Source organism: Thalassophryne amazonica, chromosome 6 (genome assembly GCF_902500255.1).
Source record: "Thalassophryne amazonica chromosome 6, fThaAma1.1, whole genome shotgun sequence".
Lineage (NCBI taxonomy): Eukaryota > Metazoa > Chordata > Actinopteri > Batrachoidiformes > Batrachoididae > Thalassophryne > Thalassophryne amazonica.
In genome coordinates, this window is record NC_047108.1 from 60400978 (window position 1) to 60413456 (window position 12479).

Sequence of the window (12479 nt, forward strand, 5' to 3'; positions counted from 1 at the left end):
CGTAAACTTGTGCATTTATTGATGATGTAATGACAGCCATCTCCCCAGTGCCTTTACCTGACATGCAGCCCCATATCATCAATGACTGTGGAAATTTACCTGTTCTCTTCAGGCAGTCACCTTTATAAATCTCATTGGAACTGCACCAAACAAAAGTTCCAGCATCATCACCTTGCCCAAAGCAGATTCGAGATTCATCACTGAATATGACTTTCATCCAGTCATCCACAGTCCACGATTGCTTTTCCTTAGCCTATTGTAACCTTGTTTTTTTTCTGTTTAGGTGTTAATGATGGCTTTCGTTTAGCTTTTCTGTATGTAAATCCCATTTCCTTTAGGCGGTTTCTTACAGTTCGGTCACAGACGTTGACTCCAGTTTCCTCCCATTCGTTCCTCATTTGTTTTGTTGTGCATTTTCGATTTTTGAGACATATTGCTTTTAAGTTTTCTGTCTTGACGCTTTGATGTCTTCCTTGGTCTACCAGTATGTTTGCCTTTAACAACCTTCCCATGTTGTTTGTATTTGGTCCAGAGTTTAGACACAGCTGACTGTGAATAACCAACATCTTTTGCAACATTGCGTGATGATTTACCCTCTTTTAAGAATTTGATAATCCTCTCCATTGTTTCAATTGACATCTCTCGTGTTGGAGCCATGATTCATGTCAGTCCACTTGGTACAACAGCTCTCCAAGGTGTGATCACTCCTTTTTAGATGCAGACTAACGAGCAGATCTGATTTGGTGCAGGTGTTAGTTTTGGGGATGAAAATTTACAGGGTGATTCCATAATTTTTTCCTCAGAATTGAGTGAGTCCATATTTTTTTTCCCTCTTCTTGGTCTAAAAAAGTAACCATTACTGACTGCCACAATTTTTTTTTTTCTGATTTCTTATAGTGTTTCTTAAAGCCAGAAAGTTGCCATTTGAAATGACTTTAATTTTGTGTCATGTCTGTGATCTGCTTTTTTTCTACAAAATTAAACAACTGAATGAACATCCTCCGAGGCCGGTGATTCCATAATGTTTGCCAGGGGTTGTAGCTGAGAGAGCTGTAAAGTTGATGGAGGTTCGTTCTCCTTGCAAAACAGACAAATATCATAACAGCAAATTTATTAACACTAATACACAAATCTGAAACACTAGTAAAAACACTACAAATGCTATATATACTCATTTTCATGTATTCCTCATGTGTATTGCATGTAAAACTGACATCTTATAATAAAGAGTGTTAGAGCTGCTAGGTGTTTTAATGTGAAATATGAAACTGTCTTAGGTGCGGGAGGTTTTTTCAAGGTCTGGCAAGACCAAAGTCATTTTTGTGAGTTTTAGGTAGAAGTTCATCATTTATAACCCCAGGCTAATAAATTTGAGATTTGTCATAACCCTAGTGTTCATTCTTGACCCAAAATACATAAGTATGCCAAACGGTTTTTGCGTGATCGAAGCCATGCACAACCACACGCACGCACTTGGTTATTATAATATAGATGTCCAAAGTTGATGAACAGAAGCAACAAAAGTAATGCTGGCTTCCTCTTCTATGTGCTGTTTGGCGAATTTGCAGTAAATCATCACTGTCATAGTCAATTTTCTTAAGGCAAGACGTGGGATGAATGTATGAATATTATGTTTTGGCCTTCATTTACATCAAAATACCTGGAAGAGAATGTCAGTAATTTTTGGAGGCTCCTTAGCCTGGATAGGTCGAGGCTTGCAATTTGCCAATGGATGTGGTAGCAAAACCACTTGTGAATATGCGTGATTTCCAGGCCCTCTGATATTACTACATGGAAACACATCATAATGCATGTCACCAAATATCATGTTATGTGTTGTTGATATATTCTCAGTATACTAATGTGAATGGGGTTTGTAAAGCACTCACTTGTTTGTTTTGTTTTTGGAGTGTATCTCCTACTGTGCCAACCTGGTTATATGAATTTTGCCTACATCATCTGTATACACCTTGAGCTGTAAAGTCTGGCTAATCCTTATTATATTCTGCTCTGTTTTATAGGGGAAGAAAAAGCACACTTTTCTTCACTGCCCATGTTAATGGATCCTGCAGTAAGTGATAATATTTTAAGGATACAATTAAATGAAAAGTGCATTTTTAAAGTTCTTGTCTGTTACCTTGTAGATCGCAAAAAGCCAGCAGATGTATTGTGAATCACTGATGTGTGTTTGGATGTTAATTGACACATACTTTTCACTTACCAAACTTTTGGCAGCTAAGTAACTGAACTTGTTTTGTGAAAAAGCACTTAATGGGGATGCTGGACAGATGATGTTTACTCATTAGATGTGAGTGGAAGAGAGTCTTTGCAGTTGTAAATGGGGCAGTGTCCAACACTGAATGGCTGTTGACATTTTAAACATTCAATTTATATCCATTTAAACATGTTGGATGCAAAACTTTATATTTCCTTGTGACGTGAAGCAAAATTAGGCACATAAGTATTTGTAGAGTGACACAGGTCTTTGTGTACTTTTTGTCTTGCACCTGTACACGTCACAATGGAGTTTAAATGAAACAATCAGGATGTGCTTGTACTGCAGTTTGTTTGCAGATTCAAGGGGTTTAACAAAAATGTATCATTACAACATTAAAACCATTTGTAAACATAGTGGCTTTGTTTTCATAGCCAGTAAGAATTTGGACAAACTACAGATAAGGATTATTGTTAATACTAATTATTACATTTACAGCCACTTTTCTTCCTAAATTCTGAATGCATTGTGTTTTTGTTAAACCCCTAGAATAGAAGTTGAAAGTCAACACAATAAGCAAAGCTTGGTTGTTTTTGATTTCAAGTCCATAATGTTGATGTAGATTCACAATTACATAAATTGTCCAAATGTAGTATGCTTGATGTAGCAACATGTCTCATCACTGCATAGTTCCAGACCTGACCTGATGGAATTTGGATTGGTTCAAGAGTAATACTGTGAATTGAAATGTTAATTTCATGTGATACAGGAAGTAACAAATGCATCCAAAAATATGTCTGACTGATTAGAATGCCACATGGTATCAATATACCAAATGATCAAGACCAGATAAAGAATAGAACTTCTACTTATTTTTATGTTTTAGTCTCAAATTCCTTTGTCAATTTTATAAGCAGCATTGATGCTCTTTATGAATTTTATGGTTCTAGTATGTCTCTTGTCCAACTTCATCTAGCTATAAATGGATACCAGCCTAGGCTGGGAAAGTAACCTGTGATAAACTGGCATTTTGTCCACGGGGAGTCGCAGACTCTCCTCCACTTCACTCTTAAGTTATTCAGGGATAAGCACAGGTCCAATGGTGTTCAGTACCTGTACAGGACTTACCACTTCCTCTTCTTCTTTTTTAGTTGACAGGGGAATGCTTGAACTAAAGAGATCAACAGACCATGGAAAAACTGTCAAGACTATCAGCAATAAAATTTACTCCTTTGGCATGGGTGGACGCTTCATTTTTGCCTCTGTGATGACAGGCAAGGTTAGTGTATGTTTACGTCATTGTCAGAAACATGAGCATGCATAACTGGGCAAAAATTTAGATTCAAAATTTTTTACATTATGTAAGAAAGTTTTAGTCTGATTTGAAATGCAGTACGTATGTCTCACTGAGGCGATATGATGGGGTATGTGATTTGTTTAAAAGTTGGGCCTTAGGATTTGTAGAATTTAGAGAAATATTTTGAGATTTCAACATATTGGCAATATAAGTAGTAATTAAAAATACCATTCTGATATGATGCACTGAGATTTAGTTTCCTTACTATGAACTACATTCTTATTCTTTAGCCGTATTCAAATGGGAGTAGTTCGTCATTCGGGAGGTGGACTTATGTAATAATTGCCAGAGTTTCTCGGTGATTTTTGGCTCATCTTAAATGCACTATTTCAAACATTTTTACCTGAGGTCATCAAAATATGGCCATCGGGTATTGAGAAGGCTTTGTGTCCTTCAGTCCATTTAGTCTGTCTGTACTCAGCATAAGTCCAGTCCTATTACTGCCAGGGTCTACAAATTCACAGTGAACATTCTTGGGACACAGACCTTGGACAAGTTCAAAGATGGCGGACCTTGACCTATTTTTAAATGTCAAGAAGTCACATTCTGTTTCCTTATTTTTTGCTGTGAATCATGCAAATCCATTTTTGCATGAGGGTTACAGCCAATCAGAGTAGAGAGACATGGTGACATCACTGGCTGGTCTCTCTCTGGCTGTGGAATCTGCTTGCAAACCATTGACATGAACCTTTGTTCAGATCTTGTTCTGGACTTTCACGACTGTCATTTAGCAAGCCATTAAATCTCACATTCAGGTTCGCAGGCAGTCACCAGCCTGTTGAGTTAAGGTGTAAATATGACCGGATTTTGATCTTCTTTGAGCATTTTATGGAAAAGCGTTATCATCTTAATGAATCCTGATCCATATGCGAGTCCTTTTGTTTGTACCTCCAGTGCAGGTAAACCTCTTGTTTTGCCTTGTCTCTGCTTCTGCTCAGCAGGCGTGAAATGCTCTTGACCTATAGCACATAATCTAGGTGATGTAGGTCATCACAACTACACACTATACACAAAGACAAAAACAAAATAAAAATAACTTAAAATTGCACTGTTAATGAGTGTAGGCTTCAGTTTCGGACAGGTTTGCTGGCAAACTAACGTGTTTTCATGGCTTTATAAATATGTTAGAGATTCATTTTCAGATTGAAGAATATAATTTTTAAAAAATATCAAAAGAAGCCCCAGTTGCTTTGATGTTGGTTTAATGTCATAAAACAAAAACATGTAAAATGTTAAGGAGATCAGTACTTTTTAGACACTTGTAAGTAGTGTTTGTGTGTGCTAAGTAGATTGCACAAGTCTATTTATTTTTTCTCTTGCACATTGCCTCCATATTTCTGTCTCACTGTTGGTCTTTTTTCAATCTCTTTCTCTTTTTTATCACCCTCCTTCCCCCATCTTCTTGTCTGTAGGGAACTTTGCGAATGATCCACGTGTCAGTGGATCAAGGTGATGTATGGAACATGGCCCAGCTGCCAGCTGTTAGTCATGAGCAGTTCTACTCTATCTTGGCAGCGAATGATGAAATGGTCTTCATACATGTTGATGAAGAAGGAGGTCAGTTCATTCAGCCATTTTGTTTGGTGTGTACTGTTTGAAGATCTCTGGTGCATATGTTTGAATGTTACTTTTTCCCCTAACAGCCTTCATTTAAGAATTTTTCATGATGAAAAATCGTTATTCTGAATCTGCATGTCATGCTAATGCAAATCAGAATGACTGTTTATATAAAAAACCTTCCAACAGCCATAACTGCATAGTGCTTAAGAGATGTACATTGGTTGCACATGATCAAAATGTGTCTGAATAACATAATTTTCTTATGTATCTTAATTAGATACATTAAAAAAAATCATGTCTGTTGGGCACATTCTGATCATGTACAACCAGTGTACATATTTAAGTCAGGTAAATCCAACAGACCTTTTTCAGTGTGTCTGTTCAGTGTGTTTGTCTGGCAAAAAACCTCAAAAACCAGACATAGTTAAATGATCTTTATTTCCCCTCAGATGTCATATAAAGTCATATGAAAATATGTAGTTTTGAGAACATAATAACAGAACATTATTTGAGAACATTAGCACTGTTGCCTTAAATGGCAACAGTGCTTTATCTATCCATGAAGCCAGAGGACACACACCAATTAGCTAAACTGCAGGATTGTCTGACAGACATAAGGACATGGATGACCTCTAATTTCCTGCTTTTAAACTCAGATAAAACTGAAGTTATTGTACTTGGCCCCACAAATCTTAGAAACATGGTGTCTAACCACATCCTTACTCTGGATGGCATTACCCTGACCTCTAGTAATACTGTGAGAAATCTTGGAGTCATTTTTGATCAGGATATGTCATTCAAAGCGCATATTAAACAAATATGTAAGACTGCTTTTTTGCATTTACGCAATATCTCTAAAATTAGAAAGGTCTTGTCTCAGAGTGATGCTGAAAAACTAATTCATGCATTTATTTCCTCTAGGCTGGACTATTGTAATTCATTATTATCAGGTTGTCCTAAAAGTTCCCTGAAAAGCCTTCAGTTAATTCAAAATGCTGCAGCTAGAGTACTAACGGGGACTAGAAGGAGAGAGCATATCTCACCCATATTGGCCTCTCTTCATTGGCTTCCTGTTAATTCTAGAATAGAATTTAAAATTCTTCTTCTTACTTACAACGTTTTGAATAATCAGGTCCCATCTTATCTTAGGGACCTCATAGTACCATATCACTCCAATAGAGCGCTTCGCTCTCAGACTGCAGGCTTACTTGTAGTTCCTAGGGTTTGTAAGAGTAGAATGGGAGGCAGAGCCTTCAGCTTTCAGGCTCCTCTCCTGTGGAACCAGCTCCCAATTCGGATCAGGGAGACAGACACCCTCTCTACTTTTAAGATTAGGCTTAAAACTTTCCTTTTTACTAAAGCTTATAGTTAGGGCTGGATCAGGTGACCCTGAACCATCCCTTAGTTATGCTGCTATAGACTTAGACTGCTGGGGGGTTCCCATGATGCACTGAGTGTTTCTTTCTCTTTTTGCTCTGTAATGCACCACTCTGCATTTAATCATTAGTGATTGATCTCTGCTCCCCTCCACAGCATGTCTTTTTCCTGGTTCTCTCCCTCAGCCCCAACCAGTCCCAGCAGAAGACTGCCCCTCCCTGAGCCTGGTTCTGCTGGAGGTTTCTTCCTGTTAAAAGGGAGTTTTTCCTTCCCACTGTCGCCAAGTGCTTGCTCACAGGGGGTCGTTTTGACCATTGGGGTTTTTACGCAATTATTGTATGGCCTTGCCTTATAATATAAAGCGCCTTGGGGCAACTGTTTGTTGTGATTTGGCGCTATATAAATAAAATTGATTGATTGATTAAATGGTAAATGGACTGCATATTTATACGAGGTCTGTCCATAAAGTATCGTACCTTTTTATTTTTTTTAAACTATATGGATTTGATTCATATGTTTTCACGTCAGACAAGCTTGAACCCTTGTGCGCATGCATGAGTTTTTCCACGCCTGTCGGTGACGTCATTCGCCTGTGAGCACGCCTTGTGGAAGGAGTGGTCCCGCCCCATCGTCGGATTTTCATTGTCTGGAAATGGCGGAATGATTTGGGTTTTTTTTCCATCAGAATTTTTTCAGAAGCTGTTAGAGACTGGCACCTGGAAACCATTCGAAAAATTTATCTGGCTTTCGGTGAAAATTTTACGGGCTTCACAGAGAATAAGGTCTGTTAGTACAGCTTTAAGGACCCCTTTAAGGATGCTCGGCGCACCGCGCTCCGAGCTGCGATGACGCGGCACAAGCCACTGGACCATTTCTAAACGGATGGCTCTGTGGATACGAGACCGTCGTGTACTCTTTCTCTGGTTATCACAAGAGCTGGACATCAGCCATTTTCCGTCAGATTTCACTTTTAACAAGAGATTTTGTCATGGAAAGCCGCGCGGAGGCTTCGCGCGTAAAGACCAATTCGCTTTGGAAGCGAGACAAAGGAACACCTCCGTTTCGGCGTGCCAGAGGACAAGTTCGGACATGTCTATCTCGGCTTTCAATGCTTACCAGTCGAGTGAGTTAGAGAAATTGTGGAGAGCTGGGCATGTCCGAACTTGTCCTCTGGCACGCCGAAACGGAGGCGTTCTTTGTCTCGCTTGAACAGCGAATCGGTCGTGACGCACAAAGGCTCCGTGCGGCTTTCCATGACAAAATCTCTTGTTAAAAGTGAAATCTGCCGGAAAATGGCTGATGTCCAGCTCTTGTGATAACCAGAGAAAGAGCACACGGTGGTCTCGTATCCACAGAGCCATCCGTTTAGAAATGGTCCGGTGGCTTGTGCTTGTGCGTCCTTAAAGGGGTCCTTAAAGCTGTACTAACAGACCTTATTCTCTGTGAAGCCCGTAAAATTTTCACCGAAAGCCAGATAAATTTTTCGAATGGTTTCCAGGTGCAAGTCCCTAACAGCTTCTGAAAAAATTCTGATGGAAAAAAAACCCAAATCATTCCGCCATTTCCAGACAATGAAAATCCGACGACGGGGCGGGACCACTCCTTCCACAAGGCGTGCTCACAGGCGAATGACGTCACCGACAGGCGTGGAAAAACTCACGCATGCGCACAAGGGTTCAAGTTTGTCTGACATGAAAACATATGAATCAAATCCATATAGTTTAAAAAAAAATAAAAAGGTACGATACTTTATGGACAGACCTCGTATAGCGCTTTTCCTTCTGCATCATATGCTCAAAGCACTTTACACATCAGTGCCTCACATTCACTCCGATGTGAGGCAGCTTCCATGCAAGGCGCCCACTACGCACCGGGAGCAATTAGGGGATTAAGGACCTTGGCCAAGGGCCCTTAGTGATTTTCCGGTCAGGCTGGATTTGAACCAAGGATCCTCTGGTCTCTAACCCAACACTTTAACCACTAGACCATGACATTCCTTACAGAGAGAAGGTTCTGGGATTACTTCCACCTGGTCCTTTCTGTGTGGTGTTTTGTATGTTCTCCCCATGTTTGTGTGAGTTCACTCTAGGTCATTCGGCTTACTGCAACTTTCAGAGACATGCAAAATTGATGCTTTAAATTGGCCGTAGACTGGTGGCCTGTCCAGGGTTCACCCTGTCTCTTGCCCTATGATTGTTTGGATAGGTTCCAACTTTCCCATGACCCTTGATTGGAATATGCAAGGAAAGTAAGGAAATTAATGAAAAATGAGTTATAAATCCTGTTGCTCAGTCAGTTCATGCTAAGTATTAGCTCATTAGCATTGTGGTATGTGATGTTTGTTAGCATTGCATTATGTGACATGTGTGCGATGTCAGCGCCTTGACATCACCTACAGCAAGCGATTGCCAAACCAATTATACAGCATATTATATAAAGGCTGTAACTTGTGCTCCAGCACAATGACAGCATTTGCTGATTATGAACTACAACTGGATAAAATGTATATAATTTAGTAGGACCTTGGAACATGTTTATCAGTATTTTCTCAATAATTGTTCTACTAAAGATTCAACAGATTACAGCCAGGTTCATTGGCTGTAATCATAAAGTATAGTTTATCAAATAAAATGTCATATATATGGTTAGCTAAAGAAACCCACTAAAATAGTTAACCATTGTTATATGGGTTGTTATATACTTCATTAATTTAATAGATTTACTAAGATATATATTTTATCTATTTTTATTTGGGAGAATTTCCAATAGAGTGGATTTATTCACAGGGATTATGCTCGTCAGTCTGTCTTGTATGTGATCTGCAAAAAAGCGTGGAGCTACGAAATACAAACCAAATTTTAATGTAGCAGCCAACCACTCAAAAAACTGATTCATTGGATTGGATTTCCATATGTAGTCCCAGCTAAATTAAATGATCTTGCATGTGCTTTATTTGAGTTGGGGCTACATGTATTTATTAGATGGAAATCCTGCACATAATTGAATTGAGTTCATCCAATGAGTCATGTTTTTGAGTGTAGTAAACGGAACTCCCCTGTTTAAGTTCTTTATCTGGCTGCTTATGCACATTTACTGGATGACATTTCTGCATGTGCACATTTAGTGCAGATGAGTCTTTCCCTGTGAAACCCTTAGCCTGACCCCATGTTTGTAAAGAGACAGTAGTCGCCACTATTCACTGTTACGAACCCCATCAATGTATAAAAATGTTCTTCAGTTTAACTAATGGCCAGTCAGTGATCTGATGACTACTCTTTATATTTTATAACCATAAAGTCCTTCCTCAAACAGTTTATACCAAAGAAGAGTATATTGTGTGTTTGTGAATGTGTACACTAGCTAATGGATCACGGGGACTAGAAGGAGAGAGCATATCTCACCCATATTGGCCTCGCTTCATTGGCTTCCTGTTAATTCTAGAATAGAATTTAAAATTCTTCTTCTTACTTATAAGGTTTTGAATAATCAGGTCCCATCTTATCTTAGGGACCTCATAGTACCATATCACCCCAATAGAGCGCTTCGCTCTCAGACTGCAGGCTTACTTGTAGTTCCTAGGGTTTGTAAGAGTAGAATGGGAGGCAGAGCCTTCAGCTTTCAGGCTCCTCTCCTGTGGAACCAGCTCCCAATTCAGATCAGGGAGACAGACACCCTCTCTACTTTTAAGATTAGGCTTAAAACTTTCCTTTTTGCTAAAGCTTATAGTTAGGGCTGGATCAGGTGACCCTGAACCATCCCTTAGTTATGCTGCTATAGACTTAGACTGCTGGGGGGTTCCCATGATGCACTGAGTGTTTCTTTCTCTTTTTGCTCTGTATGCACCACTCTGCATTTAATCATTAGTGATTGATCTCTGCTCCCCTCCACAGCATGTCTTTTTCCTGGTTCTCTCCCTCAGCCCCAACCAGTCCCAGCAGAAGACTGCCCCTCCCTGAGCCTGGTTCTGCTAGAGGTTTCTTCCTGTTAAAAGGGAGTTTTTCCTTCCCACTGTCGCCAAGTGCTTGCTCACAGGGGGTCGTTTTGACCGTTGGGGTTTTTACGTAATTATTGTATGGCCTTGCCTTACAATATAAAGCACCTTGGGGCAACTGTTTGTTGTGATTTGGTGCTATATAAATAAAATTGATTGATTGATTGATTGATTGATTGATTGATTGATGCAGTGTTTCTGTCAGATGGATTAAAAATAAATTCAAAAATGTGTTACTGAGTACACATTAATATGCCTGGGGGGGGCATGCCCCAGATGAAGTCTGTCTGTAAGAAATACGTGGCTTTTCCATGTCAAACTTTATTTTTTTTGAAAAGGCTATTTTTAACATTATAATGTAAAGTGTTATGAGCATTTGTGAAACTGTGCTTTGAAATGAGTGCCATCATAGTCTTCAGTAGTTATTTCCAGTCATCGGCTGTGCATCACTGTGTAATCCAGTTTGTTTTCCCTGTGTACAGATACAGATATTGGAACTGTTTATGTATCAGATGACCGTGGATTGGTCTACTCCAAGTCATTGGAGCGCCACTTGTACATCACCACAGGGGGTGATACAGACTTCACTAACGTCACGTCCCTGAGAGGAGTTTTCATCACCAGTGTCCTTTCTGAAGGTACGTCTAGCCAAATGCATTAATTTGCATTTAACAACAACAAAGTGTGTCTCTGCTTCCAGTTCCTCAACAAACACAAACATGCATGACTTCACTACATACTGAAAGGCAGGCGTTAGGTAAATATTTCATTAGCTGCTCGGTGTTAAATGTGCTGTCTCTGTGAGGCTGGCTGGCACTTCAGTGTCACCAGCTAAATCTTAACTCCATTTCTATCCTCCACTGACTTTGTTTGCACTTGAAACATCCCATGTGTCATTCTCTTCCTTGTGTTTATTTTTCTTTGTTGTAATCTTCTACATGAGCCTTCTTTGATCATTTTTCCAGAGCAGTTACTTATTCTTTCTTGTGTTCTCACTGAATTCAAGCTTTCAGTGTTTGGGCTCAGTAGGACTTTTTTGTGCTAAATGGCTGTGACTGCCTGTCAATGGTAAATCTTTCTTGTCTTGTTGTTGCAGATGGATCTGTGCAAAGTGTGGTCTCCTTTGACCAGGGAGGAGAATGGGTTCCCCTTCAGACACCTGCCAATAGCAAGTGTAACACTACAGGCAGACACCCTGTAAAGGTAAAGAGAGGACATTTGGGAAAAGGGACAGAAAATGGCCTGTTGATTTGTTAGATAGTTACAAGAATTGTTCAAAATGGTTTCAGCCAATCCCCATGATAGTAGTTGAAATGATCAGTCTGATTTGGATGAACTAATTAAACTTTTTTAGTATAGATAATGTGGTTTTTTTTATATTTCCATAAAACTATGACAAACTAATATACAGTAGTGTTCAGAATAATAGTAGTGCTATGTGACTAAAAAGATTAATCCAGGTTTTGAGTATATTTCTTATTGTTACATGGGAAACAAGGTACCAGTAGATTCAGTAGATTCTCACAAATCCAACAAGATCAGGCATTCATGATATGCACACTCTTAAGGCTATGAAATTGGGCTATTAGTAAATAAAGTAGAAAAGGGGGTGTTCACAATAATAGTAGTGTGGCATTCAGTCAGTGAGTTCGTCAATTTTAAACTAATATTTAGTTGTATAACCACAGTTTTTCATGATTTCGTCACATCTGCGAGGCATGGAGTCAACCAACTTGTGGCACCTTTCAGCTGTTATTCCACTCCAAGATTCTTTAACAACATTCCACAATTCATTCACATTTCTTGGTTTTGCTTCAGAAACAGCTTTTTTGATGTCACCCCACAAGTTCTCAATTGGATTTAGGTCCGGGGATTGGGTAGGCCACTCCAAACATTAATTTTGTTGGTTTGGAATCAAGATTTTGCTCGTTTACTAGTGTGCTTGGGGCCATTGTCTTGTTGAAACACCCATTTCAAGG

The 12479-nt window shown here is 39.3% G+C and overlaps 1 protein-coding gene across 1 annotated transcript in view; it reads left to right on the top strand.

Annotated features, from left to right (window-relative positions):
• The window catches only part of LOC117512248 (sortilin-like), a 132719-nt gene that overhangs the window by 62584 nt on the left and 57656 nt on the right, over positions 1–12479 (top strand). The window contains exons 7-11 of the mRNA XM_034172250.1: positions 2022–2071; positions 3367–3494; positions 4985–5129; positions 10983–11138; positions 11597–11703. Of these exons, the coding sequence (XP_034028141.1) occupies positions 2022–2071; positions 3367–3494; positions 4985–5129; positions 10983–11138; positions 11597–11703 (586 nt within the window). The remainder of the gene's footprint in view (positions 1–2021; positions 2072–3366; positions 3495–4984; positions 5130–10982; positions 11139–11596; positions 11704–12479) is intronic.